The sequence below is a fragment of the Trichosurus vulpecula genome, chromosome 5 (assembly GCF_011100635.1).
Source record: "Trichosurus vulpecula isolate mTriVul1 chromosome 5, mTriVul1.pri, whole genome shotgun sequence".
Classification (NCBI taxonomy): Eukaryota; Metazoa; Chordata; class Mammalia; order Diprotodontia; family Phalangeridae; genus Trichosurus; species Trichosurus vulpecula.
Genome location: NC_050577.1, coordinates 225311961 through 225337976, shown reverse-complemented (window position 1 = coordinate 225337976; position 26016 = coordinate 225311961). Strand labels below are relative to the sequence as shown.

General features: G+C 37.7%; 1 protein-coding gene across 4 annotated transcripts in view; it reads right to left on the bottom strand.

Moving 5' to 3' along the window:
• Positions 1 to 26016, bottom strand: part of ATP2B1 (ATPase plasma membrane Ca2+ transporting 1) — a 134429-nt gene that overhangs the window by 6510 nt on the left and 101903 nt on the right. For 2 of the 4 annotated variants that reach the window (XM_036761966.1, XM_036761967.1), the window contains exons 8-21: positions 23050 to 23211; positions 21227 to 21441; positions 17600 to 17842; positions 16252 to 16493; positions 10271 to 10508; positions 8664 to 8843; positions 7929 to 8016; positions 7259 to 7365; positions 5399 to 5590; positions 4967 to 5180; positions 4486 to 4697; positions 2205 to 2312; positions 1130 to 1312; positions 686 to 772 (exon numbers count right to left, since the gene is read on the bottom strand). In XM_036761966.1, coding sequence (XP_036617861.1) covers positions 686 to 772; positions 1130 to 1312; positions 2205 to 2312; positions 4486 to 4697; positions 4967 to 5180; positions 5399 to 5590; positions 7259 to 7365; positions 7929 to 8016; positions 8664 to 8843; positions 10271 to 10508; positions 16252 to 16493; positions 17600 to 17842; positions 21227 to 21441; positions 23050 to 23211 — 2471 coding nt within the window. Of the gene's footprint in view, positions 1 to 618; positions 773 to 1129; positions 1313 to 2204; positions 2313 to 4485; positions 4698 to 4966; positions 5181 to 5398; positions 5591 to 7258; positions 7366 to 7928; positions 8017 to 8663; positions 8844 to 10270; positions 10509 to 16251; positions 16494 to 17599; positions 17843 to 21226; positions 21442 to 23049; positions 23212 to 26016 lie in introns of all 4 variants that reach the window. The other 2 variants (XM_036761969.1, XM_036761968.1) reach the window with 2 other exon arrangements.

The window sequence follows — 26016 nt, the reverse complement described above, 5'->3', positions numbered from 1 at the left end:
CATTGGAATGAAATAAACATATCAATACCACAGAACCCTGAAGTTTAGGGACACATAAAAATACCTCGAACAGACCCAACAAGAATAGTTTCAGAAGCCACTCATTCAATTGGCTCTCCTTTATTCTAGTTAGCTCAGGGCTCTTACTCCCAAACTGAGCAACTTAAAAAAGATCCCATTCATTTTCAATTTTTAAAATGCTCTTTCTTGGAACAGTGGGATCAGTTTCAGATTATATGCTTCTGGGAACAGTGCAGTATAAACATGTTTAAAGGCATATACTCAAACACTTATAGCAGTTTTACTATCTTTATACTCCCAAATCATTCCCTATGTGAATAAAGCAAAGATCAGCACATAGGGAAATTCACAAGTTCATACCCAGTCTTACATTTGGTTGTAATTGTTTTATCTAAGTCATCAAAAAAATGGAAAAATTGCCACCCCCTCCAAAAACAAACAAAACAAAAAACCTTGAGGTCTCAAACCACTTTATGAAAAAAAAAAAGCTTTATGAAAGGCCTGAACAATGAGTTTAAACATTAAGGAGAAAATGAGAAACGTCAGGTGTGTGAAGGAGGAAATGTTAATTTCATGCACTTAGGAACACACACTCACACCCCACAGTAGTAGAAGCGGTAGTAGAGGAAAACACTACATGTGTAGGGGTAGAAATATTTGTTACATCATGGTGCTGGCTGGCGATGGAGGGTTGCCGCCTTAGAGCCCCCTGAATGGTACTTCCACTCTGGAAAGCATTCACTACATCCATCTGCAAGGAATCAGAGATTGTGATAGCTTGCTCAGCAAGAGAGAGAGAGAGAGAGAACAAGAGAAAGGACCTTCCCATCTATAAACACACAAAAAGTAAAGAAAAAGGCACTTTTTATAGAGCAAATAGGCAAGAGTAGCATTTGGAGAAGAAAATGAAAAAATAAAGGAGCGTGAGGGATAGAGACAACTGCACACCAGCAAGTACATTTCAGTCATCTTAGACTATTCTTCAAAGGCCTAAGTCCCATGGCTTGGGAAGGTCAGAGTGAGTGAAGGGCATATTCTAATCCCCTCCCCCAAGGAGAACAGCCCAAAGCTATCCCTAGCATCCCATAGCTCTCCTCCCAGCCCATACCTGAGTTTGTATTCGGTTCAGACCCCTAAACCACAAGATCTGTCCCCGACGTAACTCTCGCTCAGCATGATCAATCTCTTCAACATCTTCAGCTAATTCTTCCTCAGGTATTTCTTCTTTCTGTGTTCCATGACCAGCTTCTTTAAGGAATTTTAAACGGCTAGTTGGAATTGTTGAAATGAGCTATGAAGTAGGGGGAAGATCTCTAAGAATAACTCAAGTACATAATTAAACTGGTCAACTTTACATAGGAGATGCTTTTAAAACAACAAATTACATTAGGAAGTACTCTTATTAGGATCTTACTAGGATCCTATCAATTAAGTTATAAGTTAATCATTAATTAGAAATATTTACTGTTTTCTGTTTGTACATGGATAGAAATGTGGTTACATGTTTAATATTTTACTTAACTGAGCATTTAAGTCTGGTTCCAAACTTCACAAATATACTATAACATCTTATTTTGTTTCAAATAAAAGAGAAATTCCATTTCTTTTTGGTTTAGATAAGACCTAAACATTATTTCTGTATTCATCACTACTTCCATAAATGAATAGGAAAAAAAAAGGCATTGAAACAAAATAATTCAGCAGTTTGAGTATTATAGGTACCCAGGAGCTCATTTTCAATGATATTCAATAAGGCTTGTTCCATAGATTACTTTGAGCTTCTCACAAGAGAAGCCCAGAAAGTTTTTAAAAATATAGATAAATTCATGCAGCAGTGTGGCCTAATGACTGGAGAGCCAGCCTTGGACACAAGCTGGTCTCCGGCAAATCACAACTTCTCTCTCTCCCCTAGAAGTGGCAGAGAATGGGCTGACCTGCATTGGTAGAGGATTTCGTTATCTGCAGAGTTCCCCACACCAATGAAATCAGGTCCAGTCCCTACATAGGCATATTCATTGTGAACACAAAGTGAGAGACTGAAATAGACCTTAAATCTTTCTGAAACAGATTCCCAGAATGACACCTACCTGGAACCAAGTAGTACATAGTCAATTAAAAAAAAACACTAGCAAAAAAAATTTCAAGTGATTTTAAATCTCATACAAATAAAATTAGATTTTTACCTGGCCCCAGAGTAATGTTCCCATTCCTAGGAATATTGACCACAGCCACTGTTCTATTGAAAGTTCTGAACAGCTGAAAGGTTTTCCACCAAACTGCACAATTATTATCTGGGGGAGCAATCAGAGTAAATTCATTTAATAATAACAGTTCTCTTCTTAAAGGAATATTTAACTCCTTAAAATAAATAATTGCTTTTCTTCTATTAGCATCTTTTGTTAAAAAAAAGTACCATTTTTATCATTTTGTAATTCTAAACTGAAAAAAACTTTTCTTAAAATCTTTCTAAATAATATCTTAATTATAACAAAGTGGTCTACATTGTTACTGATGTAGTTTTAATATTTGTACTGGATACTGATCGGTGATAATGCTTTCTCACTGAGTTACACGGCTATTTTAATAAATGTTTAGAAAGAAATGAAAACCTAATTCTTAGTAATTAAATCAAGACTGGATTGATGAATACAACCCAAAATCCTAAACAGCAACCCTTTCTTCCATTTGTGGTACTTAAACTTAACGTTGTATTTTTTTCTATTGAAGTTTTTTTTAAATTAATAAAGCATACAAAGAAATAGCTATGTTTATAGATTAAACATATTAAAGTATGTAAGAAAAAGATTAAAATATAATTTTTATAGTTGTTCATTAAAAAACAACTCATTTAAGTGTTAGAATATGTCAAAGGGGCATATAATTTCAATGGTATAGAAACTCCCAATATGGGAGGCTCCATGTCCTGGGGAGGCTTCCAGAGGTTAAGTGACTTACGATTATTTCTGTAGCCCTTTTATAGTTCCAAAGAACCTTATGCCCAATACCATCTCATGTGATCCTCATAGTGCCCCTGGGAAGGCAGGGAGAAGCACCAAATTTACAAAGAGCTTACCTAAAACCAAGAGAGGTATACAGTACAAGTATTCTCATCCTCATTTTATAGCTGAGGTTCAGAGGGGCTAAGTGTCTTGCCAAAGGTCACATGGCTCCTAAGTGGCTAGGCCAGAATTTGAACCCAGGTCTTCTGGCTCCAGGCCCAGTGCTATATATACTGAACCACAACTGCCATAGCATTGTGGTTTTTTTTTTTTTTATTGCACAGCTGATTAAGGGCAGAAGAAATGAACCTCATTTTAAAAAGTGACTTTATGAGTACATTTGGGGCTTGTTTTAGATTTTGGTATGTTTTGGCACAGTATATACTGACTGCAGCTGGAAAGATACCAGGTTTTCTCCATGGCATACATACACATTTGAATCTCATAGTTCTTATGATAACAACAAATTTAAAAAAAAATTAAAGTTTGACAAATTTAAATATAAAATTTTTGTTATGTCAGAAACTTAAGTTCAAATTTTATGATGATGTGGACATGGATTTTTCAAAAGCTTATAAGGAAATATTTTCATGGAAATGTTTTTGCAAAGAAGTAGCATCTCTTCCATGTTGATCGATACAAGCCCAAGTTAATATTAAATAGGGTTGCATAAAGTTATTTTCCAGTGCCCAAAGTACAAAAGTATATAAATGGTCAAAAATTTTAAAATCTTTATTTTTAATTACTTAGTATAATTGGTAATCACTGAGAATACTTAAGAAGTCTGGTTCTATTGCTGAAAAGGCTCACTTTTTAATTCTAAATCTTACTGTGTTCACTGACTTCCTGTGTGATCATGCACAATTCACTTAATATCTGTCCTGGTCCCAGATTCTGTCATCTATAAAACAGATCTTGCAATCATTTGCAAAAAATGCCACAGGGCCAAATGCTACATAAAGACATACATAAATCTGTACCAGTAAATGATATCCCTTACACACAAAGTCATCTGACATTTTCCTCTGAAAAATGGGGAAGGTTTCTATTTTGCCTACTTATATAATACAACATTTATTTCCCCCTTCTTAAAAAGGCTTATTTTGATAATGGCATTTCAGAATGTAAAATGTACTGACAACTTTAAAAATGACCTTAAAGGTGTTGAAGACAGCAAAAATGCAAGCCCACAATGGTAAAAATACTGATGATCCAGAACATATGATCAAGCCAAGACTTCATAATGAGAGCATCAAGTATTTCTACAGTGTCAGTACTGGAATTAAGATTCATTTTGCATTTGTAATACCCAAACAACTCTGACTCAACTTTTAAAAATGCAGAATTTCACATTAGGTCAAATTTCTACAATGGCAAACCTAAAATCGTTTTTCGGTACATGCCTATCAATCAGCCATCACTGACACAAGAAGCAAATTTGCAATTTTTCTTCCCAGTCACCTACCTGTATCACAAAAGTGCCCAGAACAATTGTACAGAAGATGGCATTATTGAAGATCCCTTCAAACACATTTCTTTCACCATGAATTTTTCTGGCATTTATCTCATTGAAAAGTTGCATGAGCACAAAGGTGTTAAACACGATAGTATAATGTTCTGAAGGTGGAGCATGCAAAGGGGCATTTCTTCCACTGTCAATATCGAAAAATTTTTCCCCTGAAATAACAAAAAATTGGCATTTTGCAATAACACATAAAACATACTGCATGCATTTAAGTTAGGTGTGGAAGTTGTTTTAATAAATAATCCTTTGTTTGGTCTCAAGGGAGAAAGTGATAAGTTAACATTAAAAAAGTACCTGCTGTCTGGAAAGCAGGAATTTTAGGGCTAAATGCCTTAGAAAGTTTATTACATAAAAACTTCAGGGATATTAAGTTGGAATAGGAATATGTTAACTGAAGCTTTGCTAGAGCTAAATATCTTACCAGCAAACAAGAGTGTAAAGACTACCACAAGTTGATAGAATGCGTGACCCAAGATATTCTTCATCATTGTGCGAGAGATGAGAGGCTTATTTCTACCATAAGGTTTCCGAAGCAAGAGAGATTCAGTAGGTGGCTCAGTTGCCAGAGCAAGGGATGCCAGTGTGTCCATGATGAGATTTACCCACAGCATTTGCACAGCCTTAAGTGGCGAGTCCTATAAAAAGATAGGTTTCCTCATAGATATTCAGAAATATCCTGGGACTGAGAAATGTGTGTTGACGTTTTTCAGTATTTACAATGTAAAAAGCAACACAGCATCAAACCTGATATCATAGTTATTGTACTTTTTTCTTTTAAAAAAAAAAGCCCTCCAAACCAAAACTGAACAAAACCAAGAAAAACCCCAAAACCTGAGTTGTCCTCAACACCAACCTGAGTGATACAGGCTCCCGTGAAGGCAACAATCACTGCCACAACATTGACTGTGAGCTGGAACTGAAGGAACTTGGAGATGCTGTCATATACGTTTCGTCCCCACATGACTGCTTTGACAATGCTCGTGAAGTTGTCATCGGTGAGAATGATATCTGATGCTTCTTTCGCTACATCGGTTCCGGCAATTCCCTATTAAGGAAAGCAGCACAGCACACAAAGTGTTTTGTGAATCGGGCATACCAGTTAAATGGTGAAAACCTGACAAAGACATTAGATGGCCTAGAAAGCCCCTACAGGATGCCTATATCAACTGCTGCACAAGATTCCTCTTGGGAGATGGTCCAGACTCGAGGAACACAGAGGCCCAAACATCCTGTGACTCTGTAGCAAACCTCTGCTTTGCTCTGATTTCTGTTAATATCACAATGTCCTGTCTCCCTCCTCTCACATTCACATATACAATACAAAAGGAAAGTGTGCTGCATTGGTGATGATCTTGACTGGATTCCAGATTCTGCCAGTTAGTGCTTGGGTGACCTTTGTCAAGCTACCTCTTCAGGATCCCCCTCTACATGATCCTGTGAATTCAACCTTTACATCTCATGGATCCCTGCCTCTACTTCTGTTCCTACAACAACTCCTGAGTTTTAAAATACTAGAGGGGCTGTGGGAAAACAGGTCTATTTGATGCTGTTTGTGGAGCTGTGAAGAAGAACAGCCCTTTTAGAAGGCAACTATGCTCCCCAAGTTACTGAACTGTGCATAACCTTTTTACACCCAGCTGTACTAGGCCTATTCTCCCAAGGGGGTTAAAAAAAGAGGACAAAAAATATTTATCAGAGCTCTTTTTGAGGTGTCAAAGAAAAGGAAGCCCAGGGAGGGTCCATCAATTGGGGAGGTACTGACCAGATTATGGCTATGAGTAAAATGGAATACTAGTAGGATGTGAAAAGAAGAGACAGTTCAACCTCATAACAATGAACAATCATGGAAGACTCAAGAACTCTGATCAGCAATACAGGGATCAATCATGACTGCAAAGGACGGAGAATGAAGAGTTATTCCCCTCACTGCTGGTGGGTGCTCTTCTTGCCATATCATCTCCCTCTTCAATAGTTCCAGTGGCTCCCTACCGTCTTCAGGATTAAATACCAAATCCCATTTGGCATTCAAAGCCCTTTGTCACCCAGCCCCTTCCTGCCTCTCCAGTCTTCTTGTACCTTCTTCCTCCCTCCACCTACACTGGGATCCAAAAACACTGGTTTCTTGATGGTCCTTAAATGGGACACTCTCTCTCCCGCCTGCAGGAATCTTCCCTGGCTGTCCCCCATGCCTGGAATTCTCCCCCTCATCTCCGCCTGCTGTTGACATCCTGCCACCTGGAAGAAATCTTTTCCAGTGCTCCTTAACCTCAGTGCTTTCTCTCTGACATTAACCCCAACATATTATTGCCCGTATCGTGTTTGTGCAGAGTTGTTTGCATGGTGTCTCCCTGATTAGACTACGAGCTGCTTGAGAGCAGGAACTTTTTTTTTGGGGCCTTTTTTTGCAACCCAAGTGCTCAGCACAGTGCCTGGAATATAGCAGATATCTGATACATATGTTAACGGATTAAATGACTAATATGTAGAATGAGAGACATTTTTGGACAAGGCCAATAGGAAGATCTATTTTGCCTGACAATGCTTATTTGTTAAAAGGATTTTATTTTTAATTTTTCAGGTGGGGGAGGGGGTAGAAAAATAATAAATAGAAAATATAACTGTAATAATAATAAAAAACTATAAAAAAATAAAAATAACCCAGTATGCCAACCAGTATATTACATTTCAACATCAACATCCTTTAAATTCCTACCATAGCAAATCCAACATCTGCTTTCTTTAGTGCAGGGCCATCATTAGTACCATCACCAGTCACAGCTACAACTTGTCGCTGTTCTGAGACAGTGCTGTCAATTATACCTAAAATGAAACAAAAATTAGTACTTTAAAAAATATTTTCTTTACTTCACAAGGTAATTGTCTTGTAGCCTATAGTGCAAAATGTTTTATGCTGTCGGATTAAAAGAACTCAAAATGCTAAACAAATTCCAAGCAATTGAAATCAAAGTTGAGAAGGTTAACACCACATTTTAAGAGAAAGTTGCATAATTAAAGATTACTATTAACAATAGCATTCAGTTTATCAAAGACAATGAATTGGTTTATTTTGGACAGCAAAGAAAAAGATTAGTTTTATAGATAAGAATCAGCAATGTACTTTGTATCTAAAAAGTTACTATTTAAAGAAATACCGGTGTTTTGCATGGCTATACATGTATAACTTATATCAAACTGCTTGCCTTTCTCAATGGGGAGGAGGGAAAGGAGGGAATTTTAAAACTCAAAATTTTAAAAAAGTGTTAAAGTTATATTTACATGTAATTGGGAAAAAATAAAATATTAAATAAGATTTAAAAAAGGAAATACTGTACTTTAATCATTTGAAATGCTAACCATTTTTATTAAAAAAAAAACCTGATTACCTTTAACCAGTGTGTGCTTGTCAGTGGGAGATGATCTAGCAAGTACTCGAAGCTTTGGCCAAATCTTGTCTATGCGTTCTTGTTCAATCTGCAAATTTAGTCAGGGTTAAAACTAGCCAATGCTAACTTAGTAAGTGGCCATTCAGCCTCCCATTTTTTTTTCTCCCCTCCAATCTACCTTCCATTCCACTCCCTGAATAATAAAATACAGCTTGGATCACTTCATTTCTCAGCTTCAAAAGCTTCTACCACATTGTTCCAAATACCTATTGAGTAAGGTCCAATCTCTGCAAGCCTGGCCCTTGTAGCCTTTGACAATCTGTCCCCAAGCAGTAATCCTAGCTGTTGGTCTCATGCCTCTTCTTCTTCCCTTCCCATCCCTCCACAGTTTAGCAGATGAAATTCCAAATGTCTTTTCTAGTCAAACTCAGATGCCTCTGCCATGATACCCCTTTTCCCTGATCCCACAAATGCACTGGAATTCTCTCTCTGGTGACCTTCCCACCTGTGCTAGAGTATCAGGGAAAACATCATTGTTTGTATACATGTTTAACCTCCCCTTAATATTAGCATAAAAGATGCTAGAGGACAGAGATACATCTCAATAATCTTTCTGACCTCTGTGGTGCCTGGAACAATGTATTTCCCATAGGTAGCAATAAATATTTGCTAACTAGTATTTTCTTAGCTGAAAATTATTAAGAATAAATGCAGTGATGGAATCAAACAACCTACCTCTCCTTTTTCATTCCTTATTCTTCTGTTGAAATCTTTACCTTCCAGGCACAGGAAATCTTCCCCAGGATGCAAAATACCACATTTAGAAGCAATAGCACGAGCAGTATTAATATTATCACCAGTGACCATCCGCACAGTAATTCCAGCCCGCTGGCATTTTCTTATTGCATCTGGTACCTAGTTTGCATGGAAGAATCTCATCATTACATATACATGTAGCCAAATCTATCATATGGAGTACCCAATTCCATGAGATAGCAGGTCCACAGAAGCACCAAAATGTGTGTATATCAATTGTACATGTGTGCTCACATGCACGTACCCACATTAAATATGTACAGAAGGATGCTGTACTTCCTAAGCAAAAATTCATTTATCTAAAAAAAGTCTCTGCTGCTCCAACAGTCACTCAAATAATGAAAATTAAAAATTAACTGCTACATAAACCTTGGTTTTGTAATACAGAATAATTAGTTCTTTAAGATCTTTGCCCTGATTTTAGCTGATTTATAAAATTTAAAACTTAAAATCAGATTGACTCCTAGGGATTTTCCATGAGTTGTGCTCTAGCTTAGAGGCCAATATTATGTATGTGAACGGTTATACTGGTTAATCTTTGGCAGTTTTCAAATTCAATTATCCACATCAGTAAAGTAGAATAATACAGTAAAGCAAATAAAATGTAAAGTAAAACAGATAATCAGTCATCTGTATTTAGCTTCTGAAGATATATGATTTTTTTTTGGGGGGGGGAGGTTGTTGTTGCTTATTTACCCTCCTGATAACCTATGATGAAAAAAAATGATAAAATATGCAATTAACTTGCATTGCTTCAGAAAATACTGCATTGGTAGTAACTTCATCCAGAATAGAAGAATAGGTAGGGAAGGAGGATACAGCTTTGGAATTAAAATCTAATAATTCATTTCTGAAGACTGGAACTGTCCTCTCATTTCACCTAACATACCCAATTCTCATATTCTAAGACAGTAAAACAGAAAATCCAAATGGAGAAAACTTTTCATGTTAAAAATATACTCTGTAAAAAAACTGAAGAATGCTCATTCTGAAATGCTAAATAAATTCAAATAAACTTCAATGCTCCCTCCTAATATGAAGAGCATATTAGCAGTGCACCACCATTATAAAGGGCAAAGCAGGCAAAGAACACCTCTACCTGTAAAACTTGACAAGCTTTCAATTCAGTCTGAGAAGGAATTAGTCAGAATGGGTTTTTCTTGACAAAGAACTGATGTAGGAGGGGAAAAGAGTCAATAGTATCTATGTGTATTTGTAACCCTTGGAACAAAGACCATGAATACAAGAAATAACCTTAGTGTGGTAAGTATATGTATATGTATATCATCAATTACCTCAAAAAGAAGCAATCTGCCTAATGCTTTGAAAACATATGAACATCTTTAAATGACAGAACTTTTTACCAACAATTTCTAAACCATTCTTTGCCTAACTCCAAAGCAAAAAGAGCTTTTAATAGTTACACTCCTAAACTTCACTTAAAAAAATTAATTATTCAATTATGCTAATTGTCCCCGTAAAAGGCAAAACCACTACACAGGTTAACTGACAGAAGCATTCTCTACCTCAGGTCTCACAGGATCTTCTATCCCTACAACAGCAATGCATGTTAGGCCTGTGACAATATCGTTCTCATTATCCCACTCTGGTTCGGGTTCTCCTGCTGGGAAATCTCTGAATGCAAGACATATAGTTCTTAGTCCTTCGGATGCCATTGGTTCAATCACAGTTTTAACAATATCATCCCGGTCTCTTGGTCTGAATACCTTTGCTTCACCATTAGCACTCAAGATTTTGAAGCATCTGCAAAGAAATGTAAAAGGGTCACAAATAAAGATTTTTTTAAGGAGTGTGTTAAGCCATTAACTAGTTATGTGACCTTGGGACAAATCACTCAAGATTTCAGCTTCTTCATCCATCAACTGATCATCTCTAAGGTCTCCTTCTACCTCTGGAATTCTACCCTTTTATGGAATTAGTTTCAACTGGATTATGCTTGAAATATTCTGGGGCCTGGGATTCTGCAAGGCTCTCTAAGCAATACAGTTTAGGTCATTTGTTTTTTTTAAATGAAGTTTCTTTTCTAAAAGAGATGCTCTGTTTATATCACTGACACTTCTTAATGATGTGTCCCCCACCTCACTATAACCAAGTTTTGTTGTTGTCCAGTCATTTTCAGTCATGTCCAATTCTTTGTGATCCCATTTGGGGTTTTCTGGGCAGAGATACTGGAGTGGTTTGCTATTTCCTTCTCCAGCTCATTTTATACATGAGGAAACTAAGGCAAAGAGGGTCAAATGACTTGTCCAGGGTCACACAGCCAATAACTTGCCTGAGGCCAGATTTGAACTGAGAAAGATCAATCTTCTTGACTCCAGGCACAGTTCTCTATGCACCATGCCACCTAGCTGCCCCAAGTAACAATAAGAAACCAAGTATTGCCAAGTCAACTGTTCACTGTCCATGCTTGTCAATCTAAGTCAGCTCTATTTTCCCCAGTACCTTATTGAAGCAGCGAGTGCTTGTTCACTTTCAAGTCATCCAGAAAAGAACATAAGATGATGAGAATTCTATTGCCAGGTGAGATTTCAGGTCCACCTGGCCCAGAATGACCTAGAACCATTCTCTATAAGGTAAGGATGCTCATTCTTGGTTTGCTGAGGGGCTGGGTCATACCCTCTGGGGCCTTTATCAAACTTTCTGGCTAGCTGGTACCCAGGGGCTCTTGAGGGTGGCAGCGAAAACCAGTGAAAGGAAGACAAGAAAGTAGGAAGGAGGTATGCAGAGCTGGGTGGGATGGATCCAGGATGGACTCTCCTGGAAAAACCTGGGCTAATACCACTGCTCAGTGTGCTCAGCCTTTCAAGAGTGGAGGCACATCCCCAAAAAAGTCTTCTTCCTTCACTGCCCAATGCCTGGCTAGTAAAAGACCCTTCTGCCCTTTTACCTTCATGTTTCTGGTCTCCTGGTTTTCACTTTCATCACCAAGAGGCCAGGGCTTATGTCCAGAGTCAGACTTCTGCCTATTAGAAACCTTCTGAACTGAGGGCTTTGAGCCTATGTGATTGTCGAATCCTAGGGAATGACCCTCAAGGAATGAATAGCTTAACAAGTTATGTATACATATACAATAGTTCATTAGCACAATGAAAGAAATGATGAAAGTGATAAAGTCAGATAATCTTGGGGAAGAGTGAAATGAGCAGAACCAAGTAAATAATTTATATGACTACAACACTGAAAAGAATGAACAAATAAAAAAAAAGCATGTATTAAGCACATACTATGTACAAAATACTGTGCTAAGTGCTAGGGTTGGTTCTAAATAGAAAAGGAAGACAGTCTCTGCCTGTTCTCTAAAAGGAAAAAAAAAATAGAGGTGTCAGTCACAAAGGCCCCATGATCCCTCAGGTGGAAGGACAAGACAGATCCTGCTATCTTTATTGCTATTTCCACTGATAAAACCACAGAAGTCAAGAATGACCACTTTCTCTTCTCTAGATGCAGCAGCTCTGGATGCTGAGGAGGCAGGCCCTGTGGCACCTGAAAAGGCAGACTACCTGATGTCTACAGGGGCTGGGCTGCAAGTAGGCAGGAGGTCTCCAGAACTCTTTGGCTCAGGGCCTTGGTCCATCTCTCCTTGGGTCTGAAGGGAGGTGGTGGCAGCAGCAGCTGGATGTTCCTAGCACAGGCTGCCTTCTGTTTCTCCTCTTAGGATGCTCTGAGGCTTTAGCTAGTCTAACTTACCTGTTGTACTGGTAGCAAATGGTCAACAATTTGCAGGGATGGCTGGCTCTCTTCCCAGAAAAGTTACTCTCTTAAAGAGAAGGCATGACCAGTGGTCTGCAGGGCTGTTGCTAATCCTGCTGCTCTTGGGCTTACCTGCCCATCAATTGACAACTGATGGGTGGTTGTTGGTGGTGGTGTTGAGGATGGTGAGTTTATTCCCCAGAAGGCTTGCTCTCCTCAATTATAGCTATCTGGGCTAGGATGGATGCAAAGACTGTAGTTTGAGGACACTGCTCTGAGGGCTCTTGGCCTCTTGGTCCAAGGCTCTCTCCATTGGGATCTAGGGAAACTAGTGGTAGAGGTGTGACTCAACTGGGCCATGGCATCTCTTTTTTCTCCCTCAAGGTGGCTTCCCGCTTCAGTTAGGCTGCTTGTCTGCTGGTAGCAGCTGGTCCTTATTCCACAAGGGCTGTTCACTGTAAAGAACCTTGAAACACTTGAAGCCTATGAGCCATACAATGAGGACCAACAACAAAGCATGTTATCAATATCCTGTAAGAGCAGTGATTGGCTAGAGACAGAATGAGACATATATTTTTGGACACAGACAACATGTGAATTTGTTTTGCTAATCTATGCTCACCTGTTACAAGGATTGGTTTATTTTAGCAGGGGAGGAGAAGGACGAGGTTTTGGGAGAGAGGGAGAGATGATGGCTAGTGAAGATGATGCCAACAGAAAAGAAACTTAAACGGAGGTACAGTCAAATGGGACTACTCTGAAACTAATGTGCTGAATTTATAATAATTTTAAAAATACAAGCTATAAGCTATAAATTCTGTCCTTTTAGATATCTAGAAAGGTTGATGTTTGTTAGTACTTGTGCATGTACCACTACTACAATGGATCATATCCGTCCCTAGATGACAGTATAGATATGAGGGGAAATTATGTAAGTGTCCCAGGGCACATGTTAGCAGCCTTTAGCTTAAAAATAAATAAATAGATAGAATGTCTTTTAATTCTATCAGTTTTTTTCTCAATAGACTCACCAGTAAACCATAATCTTGAATGAGAACCCCCCAAAAAAGTAGCTGAACCTGTAACTTGCAACATTAACACCTATGAAGATTCTTAAAAGAAAAATGCTTCATATCAACTTGTATAAAACACAAAAGGAAAAACTGGTTTTTTACAAAATTTAGCAGCAAAGATATTAATGGAATAATCATCAGTTTGGTAAGTAAGAAAACCACATTTCCCTTTGTGATTTTCTATGACTTAAATAAGATGCTAGTAGATAAGCCCACCACACAAAAGAAAAAACATGTTTATATAAGCAACAGGAACTTGTAACAGACCTGATGTGATCTAAGAATTATATAAAATCATTCAATGATCCAAATATAAAAGTACAAAAGGGGAGTGATCATTTTGGGTCCAAAGACAACTGTTATTAATGACAGCTCTTAGCTACAGTGTTCTATCATAGCAGCTTAACAGAATGAATATTTCTACAGAGTTTTTATGGCATACTGCCTCTTAAATCTCTATACAGCATATAACGGTAAGCACATCTATGTATGCTTATTTGTACATATAGATGTAGAATCTAGAGACACAACATGCTTTCTGTGAAACATTTCGAATGTCTATGTCAAATGGGCATATTTGTCTCACACAAAGAACTGACTTTAATGCAACGCTAAAACGGAAATGAGTAAAACGGAAATAATACTTATTTGGATGATGTAATTCAAATAGTCACCCCCTCGATCAGAGCACCTCAAAGTCCTCATGCTGGGTGGCTCCTGTAGGAAATGTTAGAGGCCTTTTGATAGTTCTGGGTCATGAGTGCCACACTCAAGCTGTCAATCCAGCTGTCACTCCTCACACTACATGACCAGAGCACCTCCTTTCCCAGTCATACATATCAGTTGATCAAATGAAACAAAATATAAAAGGTCTTTTACAAATCTCAACAACTCTGGGCAATAAAGTCCTTTTTTTGTTTTCCCACATCTGTGATTTAATTGGTGGGAGGGAACTCTCTCTATCTATGCAGACTGACACTAGCTCCACAACTTATAATATTGAGGGAATTACTCCAGGTAAATAAATAAGTCACCCAGAGTCACACAGCTAGCAAGCAGCAGGAGCTGGGTTTGCCTGAGGCCAGTCTGCTACCTATTACATCTTGTTGCCTCTGTTATTCCCACTTTGCGGATGCCATGGAGGCTGACAACATCAGGGAGAGATTAGAATCCAAGTCCTCTGTCAGTCTGTCTAGAGTTCTTTCTATTCAATACCAAGATGATGTCTTTTGTGCCAATTTCTCACATGCAAATACCATATCTTCCACCCACAGCTTCAATCCAAATCTATTTTCCATTGGAGAAGGCTAAGCTGATTCCTTTCAAGTGATGACAGATTTCCCTGAGGATGCCTTGGAGGGACTTCAGGACAAAATGAAATAAGCACAGTATTACTCCAAACAGGAGCATACAAGTACATGTGACTTAAATAAACATTTATTATATACAGTTACAAAAGCTCAACAGTAAGAGCATTGGAAGATTTAGGGGTTAGGAAGATCTGAATGCAAATCTAGTTTCAAATCTCTCTAGAAATATCAAGTAATTATTAGGCTTATCTCCTAAGCTCCAATTCCCATAAAAATCTTAATGGATTGGTGTATGAGCAAGGCACCATGTGAAGCAATGTCTCCATTGATAGAGAGAGCCCTCATTTATGTGGACATAGTTCAGGTCTTTTTCCACGACTCCAGTAAATAAATGTTGACCATATGTCTTACTGGTTTATGCTTCATTTGATGCTGATGCAGAGTATCAAAGGGGAGGGGAAGAGGGGATATCACCATGCTTTCATTTGTCATAGAATTTTGTATGACTTTACCATATGCCTGGGAAACATCTTTCTGGAAGAGTCTTTAAAGTTGTATTTTGTTGATTTTTCAATCAACAAACAATAGCTATAACAGGAGTGTGTGCGCACGTGTGTGTGCATGTACATAGCCTAGTCTTCTCCAACTTTGTATGTCTTAAAGATGTTTCTTTAAGTGTTTGGGAGCAGTCTCAGTCTTTTTACATGTATGGACAAAACAACCTCAAATTTTAGAGAGAGGAAAAGAAATAGGCAAAAGACTGGTAACTTCAACATCTTCTCAGTAGATTTTCTGGTAATGACACTGATTTTTTCCCCTCTTTGAAGTATTACTGAAAATTGATCAAGAGTACCTTTAAAACTTTAAAGTCTCTAGTTTATATTTCTTTCATAATAATGAGTCAGGTTTATATTATCTTCTCAGTAGCCTTAAATTCTATTACCACATCTTCAAATAGTAGCTTAGGTAAAAAAGTGAATTCCAAATGTGGTTGTCTAAGAAGAGATCACCAATGTGATGCTGGTTGAACTCTTCCATTTCATATCAGAAAGAGATATAAGCATTTATAAAATACACATCAGTGGTGTCAAACTTAAATACATATGGGAGTCACTAAATTGTACATAAAGATCTCTGTGGGTTCATATTGACTTTCTTAGTAATGTTATCTATATGGTACTGTATTTATTTTATAAATATTCCCCAGTTACATTTTAGTCTGTTTTGGGCCACTCTCAGGATTATTGAGGACCCGGACCTTACAAAATGCAGTAAATAACAACACATTGAGACATAGGTAACAGCTTTGTAGTTTCATCAAATAACTGATGTGCACATACAATGCCAACCCAGTAATTCACATTATATCATGTCATCATTATCAGCAACTGATTAATCCTGTGCTGATCTTACTTTTTAAGAATGATCTCTGATGCGCCCTTGCTGAATATCCTGTAGCTTCCATCTGAATTCTTCAAGACAGTGCTCATGGATTTCCTAACAGAGTTAAATGTGTAGACTTTGTACAGAGCTTCTTCAGGGATTTCATTCCTTACATCCTGATAATCTCGTTTTAAATCCAAAACAAGTCCCAACAGGGCACATTCAGTTTTATTGCCAACATGACGTGGTAATCCACCTTCTCTCTCTGGTGGCTGTAAGAGAAGAAAAAAATTCGGAACCTAGTGTCATTAAATATCTTTATTAAATATTCTTTACTGAAGGAAATGTAAAAGGTTATTATTTTTTAAAAAAAATAAAAGCCTATGTCAAAAAAGCTACCAAATGTTCAGGGAATACAAAAGCTGCTACTGAATACCATATAAATTTATAAATTCATAATAAATTTCATTTACATGTCCATAAGATAAGCATCTTACTTGGAATACATTTAGTAAAACAATTTGACAGGTAATAAAGTAACACCTCACTAAGACTCATTTTTAGAAGCTGAAACTGCAAGCGTCAGGGCTGAGAGTAGAATGCCTCTTTTGCACTTTAGTCTATCACTCCCACTCTTCATAATCAACCTTGTTTACATTTTTATATGGAAATAATATGAAAAAAGAATGTTTTAAAAGTAAATGAGTGTTTTGCATTATTAAGTCAATGACTTCCTGGGAAGATGTGTTATTTGTAGTTTATAGTGTCGAAGGGCCCATTCATGGAGATGATATAAAGTCTAAGACAGGTCTGTATTTAAGCCAACAACACAGCAAATATCGTCATAGTGAACTTTTAATGCATTTTTTCTTTTAAATAAATTACTTCTGGCTGGATACAAAATTTTCTTACAAAACAACAAATCTTAGTTTTTAGATAAGAATTGAATTTTACATAAAGCTATTTAGGAAAAAACTGACGAGAAATTAAACCGATCAAACAAATTTTTTTTTTAAGCAGGTGAAGTTAAAATAAAAGTTGAGAAATTAGCGATGTATATAATGGAAAATACATTCTGATTTATGAGAACAAATCTATCAAAAGACTACTGAATGCATTACATATTTACTTGTCCTTAAATTTTAAGAAAGCAGGGCTATCAAGTTCTCAAGACATTTAGATGACAATTCCATAAAGTTTTTATGGCAGCATTTTATTTACCACTAAGGGAGTAGGGTTCAATGATTTCTAAGGTCCCTTCCACTACTACATTTATAATCCTATTAAATATGCAAATGTGACATTAGTCTGTACCATTAGGCCTGGTAACACATTTGAAAATTCATTTTTAAGAATCACACACACATATAAGTCTTACCAAAATTTTCGATGTATAAGCACAGTTCACAGAAATTCCAGTTACAAGACAGGATAAAATGCTTGCTGGAATAGCATCAGGATCAGGAACTTTTTTATAATGCTTTTCATTTATGTAAGCTTGGACAACTGTCATTCTATTCATGGTCAGTGTCCCTGTTTTATCTGAGCAAATGGCTGTTGCATTTCCCATGGTTTCACAAGCATCCAGATGTCTTACTAGGTTATTATCTTTCATCATTTTCTATAGAGTAAAAAAAAATAAATTTAGTTACAAATTCATCACTAGATTTCAAAAATGAAAACTACACAGTCATATTTAATATTGCTAACTACACACTATCAAATAACATGGCTTACACCAAAACATAAGGTAACTTGGCCTGTTAAGGAATACTATATGAAATCCTTGGTTTTTGTTTTATCAATGGTTTGCTACTACCTAAAAGCCTACCTTCTTCTACTGCTATCTTAACCCATTTTATTTAATTTGGCATATCAGCAACCCTGAACACACTAGAGAAAAGGAGCATACATGTTCAAGTTCACATAACTTTATGAAGTAATTTCTTGTAAAGAATTATGTTAAACCAAAACACAAGCACCTATATGGAATATGCTGCTATGATGACATTGTAATTCAGCTTTATTTTTTTTTTAACCTAAAATAGAAAAGGGTGCAGCTGCACAATACCAAACATTCAGTTTCTGGCTAGTTAACAATCAGAACTTTAAAAAAAGCATTTACATGTTATATTCTGAGGCTACTTCTCCATTTAATGAAACATTTCTTTTGAATAATTATTGCCTGGTAAATGAAAGGCATGCTGCAAGGAGCTGAGAGTACCAAAAAACCCAATAAAGTTAAATAATTGCTGCCCTCAAGGAACTTCTACTCTAATAGTGAGAGGAAGGGGGGAGAAGGGAATGAAAGAGCAATCAGAAATCACTTCACTGTGAAGCTCTGTTTAAGTCTCCAGGCAAGGCAGAAACCTGTAAAGTCAGCAGGAGTTCTAGGAACTAGACACAGTCCTTGTGCCTTCACGGAGGTGAGAAACAAAATGTCACATTCAGGAAACAATTAGGAGTTTAGTTTGTTGGAAAACAGCATGCACAAAGTAGAATAATGCGAAAAAGTAAAATCTATAGTTAAGATACTGGAAGGATGGGAAGCCAGGTTAAGGATTTCATATTTTATCTGAAGGGCAAAAGGGATCTAATGAGTTTGGGGCAGAGATCACACTCAGATCTTGGGGGGGCAATTATCTGAAGGATAGATTAGTTGAGTGTTAAGACTAAAGGTAAGGAGAATAAATAGCAAGCTGTTACAAAAGGCCAGATAAAGGGTTGATTTTTTTTGGAACTCATTCAAGGTCCCTTCAAATTCCAAAATCTTTATCCTACATACAAACAGACTGTGCTATATGCCGGAAACTTGAGGGATGGCTAAGATCACTTTTAACTTAGTGAAGGCAGGCTTTTTCCAGTCTGGAGATGATGTCCAAGTTGGGCCTCAAAGAACAGAAATCAGAGCAAAGTGAATCCATTGCCGGCCCATGTAGAATGAAGTAGTGAGAGAGAGCTAGAGAGCAGCATATGCCTTTGGTGACAGACTTGATGATTCCTCCTTTGTCAGGAGGTGCAGGCTTTTTGAATAGAAGAGAGACAATCAGGGCAGTGAATCAGGAAGGAAGGTTTTGTGGGTAGCAATGTGAGTACTATATTATTGAGGGGATGGGCCTGAAAAATAGGAAGTATTTTTGATGGGAGAAATTCAGTTCAGTTTGAGGTACCAGTAAAACATCTAAGAGAAACCATCCAGTTAAGTTACGTGATTTGCAGAGGTCAAAAGGGTGGCAGAACGACGAAGAAAAATAGCATACAAAACTTGGAATAATTATGGGAACCATACTTCATATGAAGCTCTTTAACAAAAATGCCTTGTTTTGAAGGAAAATGATACTCAATAACAAGAATTAATTTGGTGTCTTTTTTTTTTCTGATCACCCACAAAGTCAATCTCCTTAATGACTGTGTACATCACACTGACACTGGGATTTGTTTAAGCGCTCAGAAGTCTAAAATCTTAATTATTTAACTCTCATATCCAAGTAGAATAGAATGAAGTTACATCCCCAATTCATCATCTTCCCCAATTTCCTATCAGAGCAATAGAAGAATAAACATATTTGAAAAAAAAAATTAAAGGGAGGTTCCTCCCATGTCAGGATTTACTATAAACATTTTAGAACATTATAAATTATAGAATCACTGGGGCAGCAGTTATAGTTATTTTATATAGCACATTGTTATCCCTTAAATTTAAGGAGAAAAAAGTGCTATTTATTCAAGTATCAAATAGATGTGTAGCCTAAAAAAAATTTAGGCCACAAAGATTTTTTTTCCTAACTCATCCCTTTTAACTTACCAAATATTTGTGTAACTAATGTGTGTAACTGTGGTATGTACAAAGATAAATGAGATTGGATTCCTGTTTGTAATCTGGCATATGCAATCTAGTAGGTGTAAGACATAATTAACTACAATGCAAAGGGGATTATGATTACTGTAGAAGAGGTAGCAGGTGCTAGGAGAGATCAGAGGAGGAACAGTATTCATTCAATACAGATCTTTACCTTTAGGCAAATGACACTTTGCAAGCCCAATTGGTTCCATAAGATAGGAAGCAAAGTTGGTTTATAAGAATAGCTACCAGGAAAACATGACAGTTACAAGGTCTGCAATAAAAGTAAAGAATCAATCTAGAATTTTAAAGCAATTCTTTTCAATTGTAGATACTCTTTTTTCCTTATTAGTAGAGAGGAATTTGGTGTTTCTATAATGCATCAAGTCCTTTACAGTGCCCTGATGCAGTAATGATTCTGTGGCAGAAAGGCAAGAACGCCTCCCTGAAGAGACCTGAACAGGTTTGGAAACTGAGTGCTTGTCTCACCTATTAGGACAAGACTCAAAGGTTCACGCTAGATGAAACACAGAATATCTACTTCCAAATAGATTTAAATATTAGGAGTCCAGCTCAAAATGAAAAGAAAAAAAGCCCAAGATAAAAGTGCCACCTTATTCAGAGTTCTCAGATTCCTAAAAACATTTCAAGAAGTCAAAAACCCTTTTGAAACAGAAGTCTACATGTCAGGGAAATGGCAGAGTTATTCTGCCACTGAGCTTGGGCTAGTCACAACCACTTTAAGGCTCAGTTATCCAATCTGTTAAATGGGAGTGGGAAAGTGTTAGCTATATCAGAGCTTCTCAAACTTTACTGTCAGGACCTTTTATAATCTTAAGAGATACTGAGCCCCCCACTTCCCAAGAGCTCATATTTAGGTGGATTGTAGCTATTGTTATCAACCATTTTTGGAAAATTTAAAAAATTTTATTATTATGACAAGTTTTGACCTTGTAAACCCCTGAAAAGTCTTGGGGGGACTGCCAGCAGTCCAGGGACCATGCTTTGAGAACTGCTATACTAGGTGACCTCTAAGGTCTCCTGTAGCTCTAGGTTCAGGTCCTGTGATTCAAAGTCTGGCGAGAAAGGGCAAACTCAATTTGAGTCTTCCACAAATAAATTTTAAAAGATTTACCAATTCTGAGTCATTCCTGCGATACTTACCTTTACAGAGTAAGCAAGTGAGATAGTTACTGCAAGTGGAAGACCTTCTGGCACTGCTACCACCAGGACTGTGACTCCAATAATGAAGAATTTCACAAAATATTGTATATAAATGGGTGTACACTCTGCAAGCCACGGTCGTTTCTGAACCCAGAATGTGTCAATTACAAAATATAACACAAGGATGATAACTGTGATTGCAGACATCAATAGCCCTTTCATTGAAAAGAAGAAGGTTAGAGAATTACTTAAAAAATAAGACATTTTAAAAATGCAGCAAAGTCTGTTCTCTAGTGTGGATTTTCTACACTAAGCTCACCCTGTGGTGTGGAAGTTCAGCTTCAAAGCTTGAAACCATCTAACCTATTTTCTCAAAGTTTTGCTAATTTGCTCAGTTTATTTGTAGTCCATAAACTGCTTAGAAAGAGTCAAACGGGAAGGAGAGAAATTCCCCAAAGCAAGTCACTTATCTCTTCTGATTTCCAGAAAGCAGTGATACAGAAAACAGCTTAGAGAGACAAGCTCAGCAAAAGTCTCCAGTTTTACATCTCTCCAACATGTAGGAAGTCACTAAAATGGGAGAAATACAATGGGAGAAATGTATGGCAAAGCTAAATTTCTTTGCAGCTCTTGAAATGAAGTTTTCCAGATAATTTCATTATCTTATAGGTTTGGAAGTCTTAATTCAGAAAATTCTATACTGAAATACATATCAATACCCAAAGATGTACAGGCACAACTTATTTGCCATTTTAGATATAACTTGTATGCCATTAGTTAGCACAAACACAACCAATTACATATTTTATATATGCTTAAGAATATTTTGTTCCAAAGTAGAATTTTAAGCTTTTTGTAAAGAAAAAAAAAATAAAGCCAGGCTGTGATTCATTAGCATACCAGGTATGAAATCTCTTAAATCCAAGTCTTCAGTTCAAATCCATCCTTTCATTTAAAATTCTGAATTACTGCATCCAACTACACATATTTATATAAATTAGTTGGCAGTTTCCTTCTAAACAGTGAGGTCCTAAAGAAAAAATGCTTTTTTACCCCCAAAGCACTATTCAAATGACTCATGCAGTATTCATATTCAAAGAGATGACTCTATGATAGTTTTGCATTAAGCACCCATCTGCTTTAATCTGCTCTCTCTTTTGATATATTTTCAAGGTTATAGCAGGGACTAGGAATACAGTGTGCTACCATGGTATAAACCAACCTGTGCAAATCGGGGACTGAAATGGCAGCTTTAGCTTCCTGCCAACACTGGCCCAGACGGGGGATGGGGCTGGCAAAGAAGGGGACCAAAGCTGTGTCCTGGTGCGGAGAGCCAGGCTGTAGAGACTGCCTTTCCGAGGTTCCTTCTGCCGCCAGCTCTAGCTCTAGCCCTATGATGCACATCAGCTACTCTTTGGCAACTTCAAAAGCATTAAGAGGGTGCCTTGGACACCAAAACATACAGACTTGTCCACGGTCACGGTTGTATTACCACTGTGTCTCAGAGGCAGGGCTTAAACCTGGTCTTCCTTAACCCCAGCCATTATGTGAAGTTGGGTCTCAATTACAAACTAAACAGGAAAAAAGTAATGGTGAAATCTTATTTTTAATCCAATATAATTAAGAGTGCCTACACAGGTGCGCTAAGACTTCTGAGATAGTTTATACTTGGCTATCACCTCTAGTTGAAGAGAAATAACTTTTTATTCATACCCTCAACGTAGAACTTTGGCTCCAATAAGTGAGTGAAAAAAGCAATTTTTAAAAGGAAGAAAACAGACAAAGCATTCTTAAAAAATCTTATTTTTTCCATTACTTCATACCTGCTTTTCCAATCTGAACTGCCAATTTTGTGAGTTTCCCTTGTAAAACTGACTTTTCTTTCTTTGGCAAGTTTGCTTTCTTTTTATCTTTTTCATCCCCATCTCCTCCTTCTTCACTCTTCAATGGCTGCATTTCCATGGCTGCACCATCCTGAGCTTTTGCTAAGATTAAAAATAAACATACATTTAAAAAGCATCATATCACTGGTAAGATTTATATCTTACCAGAATTTTTATTTATTTCTTATAATCTGTAGAAATCTAGAAAATGCTTCAGTTCTGATTGATAATCCACCCCCCCTGCACCAAATGGAATAAATGAACTATTATGTGCAGACTATTGTACGAGTCCCAGGAAAGATACGTTTAGATGAGTGCCAGCTCTCAAGGAATCTAAGTCTAGTAAGATACACCCCACCACCCATCGCTTGAATAGAAGCCTATTTAAGTCTAACAGAATAAAACACAAATATTATTTAAGTATATTAGAGTATTACAAAGCAAAATGGTATCTCTAAGTCCTAAGGAAAAAGGCCATTACCAGAGTAAGGAAAAGGAATTTAACTGAGAAAAGGCTACCTACAGAAAGTGATGGGTCTCAATAAGTAAAAAGAGACTCACTAAAGGTATACAGGCATGAAAAATATACTGGAATGATCAAATGAAGCAATGTTAGTAGTGAATGTTCAGAAAGCAGACTTGTCCCAAATTTAGCTAAGGTGTATAATGAATGGAGCAAAGTAATGTAAATTAAGGCAGGGAGAATGGTATGGTACCAGGTAATAGAGGGCTTTGAATAATGAGGTAAAGAATATGAACAGCCAGTAGACTGAAGGATTTTTTTTTAGCAGAGGGGTGAGTCACCTAACCTATACATTATTTTGGCAGCCACTGTAAAATCAGGGAACTTCAGTTTGCAATGACTTCCATGGCCATCTAAGTTAACTCATATCCAACATTTTCTGCTTGAAGACCTTCATGAGAGAGAATGCACCCGAGTCAGTTCCTTCCCCTTTAAGCCCAAATTTGCCTTCCTGAGACTTTCACCTGTCGCCCCTCAGGGGCCACCTAGTCAAACCAGACCTGGAAGACTTCTCTCCACAGCATACAAAATGGCTCCTTGGCCTCTGCTCAAAGACCTCTAGGCAGAGGGAACCCAACTAAGAAGGTCCTTTCTATTAGGGGGTTTATTAGAAGCTATTTCTTACATAAAGCCTTAATTTGCCTTCTACCTGTTGTTCCTAGTTCTGACCTCTGAGGTCACAAAACAGCTCTTTAAACTACTTGAAGATACCACCCCCATCCCACTTCAACCTTCTTGTCTCCAGAGACTAATAACTGACTGGATGACAGACAGCAAGGTCAAAGATCACTCCAAGAGTGGGAACACCAAGAGATAGGGACAGACCCTAAGAGAACACCACTGTTAAGAAACAATTAAGAAAAGGAGGAGACAGGAGTTCAAATTGGGGAGGTAGCTGACTAGGAGACTATATCATTGACAGTGTAAAGAATTTCCAATAAAGGAGTCAACATATTTAGTATTAATAAGCTAAAGAGGTGCCAAGGTGGATTAAGAATTTTAAAAGTCTACTGGATTTGGAAGACCAGTGAGGACAAAGATCCTTTTGCAGGGGGTTGAGCGGAAAGTGGGGAGTGAGGAAGTAGAAATATAGGTTGCAGATCTTTTCTTAGTGAAAGGGAATAGCTGGATGGGGTCAAAGGAAGACTTTCCTTTTTGGAACTACAGAGAACAAAGCATGTTAGAAGTAGATGAGAAGGAGCCAGAGAAGAGTAAATAATTTAAAATGCAACGTAGGGAAAAGGAAGTTATGAGATCAAGGGCACAAGGAAAGGGAGTAGCCTGAGTCAGTAGCAGAAATTCCACTGCGATTGTAGGGAAGAAAGACAAAGAATTTGGACAATGAGAGCGTTTGTGGAATGACAGAGGAAAGCTGAGGGGGGCCACATATTCTGACCCAAATCTCTGTGAATCAGGATGCTAAGTTTCCTTTTCTAATCAAGGGTGCTGAAGGAATGGCTGAAAAAGAGAAAGATTTGGGAGGTGATGCCAAGATGGCAACCTGAAAGAAGGCAAGCACATCAGCTGCCCCATACCCACTCACACAAAAACTTAAACATTGCCTAGGTTAATAATAACCAAGAAATCCAGTGAGATGCTACAGGAAGTGATTTCTTCCAATACAGCACTACGCAAAAGTCAGCCAGAAGTCTGCATGCAAAAGGAAAAGGAGCTGCCAGCAAAGCCAGAGCCAGCTCAGGCAAGTAAGTCAGCAGCCTCCCAGCATGACCAAGGATGGGCCAAAGACACATGTACCCTGTAGGGCTCTCTGGCCAAAGGCAGGAAGAGCAGAGGAGGGCTCCTTGGAAGAGCCCCTGAATGGCTGTAAACCCACAGTGGGGGATGCTGGAAGCCATCAGGTGAAGCACAGCCTGTGCAGGAGCAGCAGCACTCAGACCAGGACATTCCAGGATTCCAAGGTCCCTAGCAGTCTGAATCTCAAAGATCAGGGCGCCCCAACTCCAGAAGACAGAGGCCAGCACAGAAACCCACGTGCTTCAAATCAAGGCCAAACAAGGCTCACCACTCCAAAACACAGCTAACACATATTCAGTTTGGTATAGAAGTATACCACATTCAGTAGAGAAATAGGTTGGGATAGGAAGAGGGGGCAAAGGTAAGACAGTACTAGGGAAGAAATAGTCACAAACACTTAATCATAAAGAAGGGATTAAGATAGGGGAAAAAGTTAAAGGGACTGCAATCTAAGTGGTCCCATCAACAGCAGGATATCTGAATAAACTATGACATATGAATGTAATGGAAGAGTACTGTGCCATAAGAAATGGTGAGATAATTTCAGGCAATCTTTGGCATATGATTTGATGCAGATAATGAAGTGAGTAGGACCAGGAGAACAATTTATGCAATGACAAGACTGTACA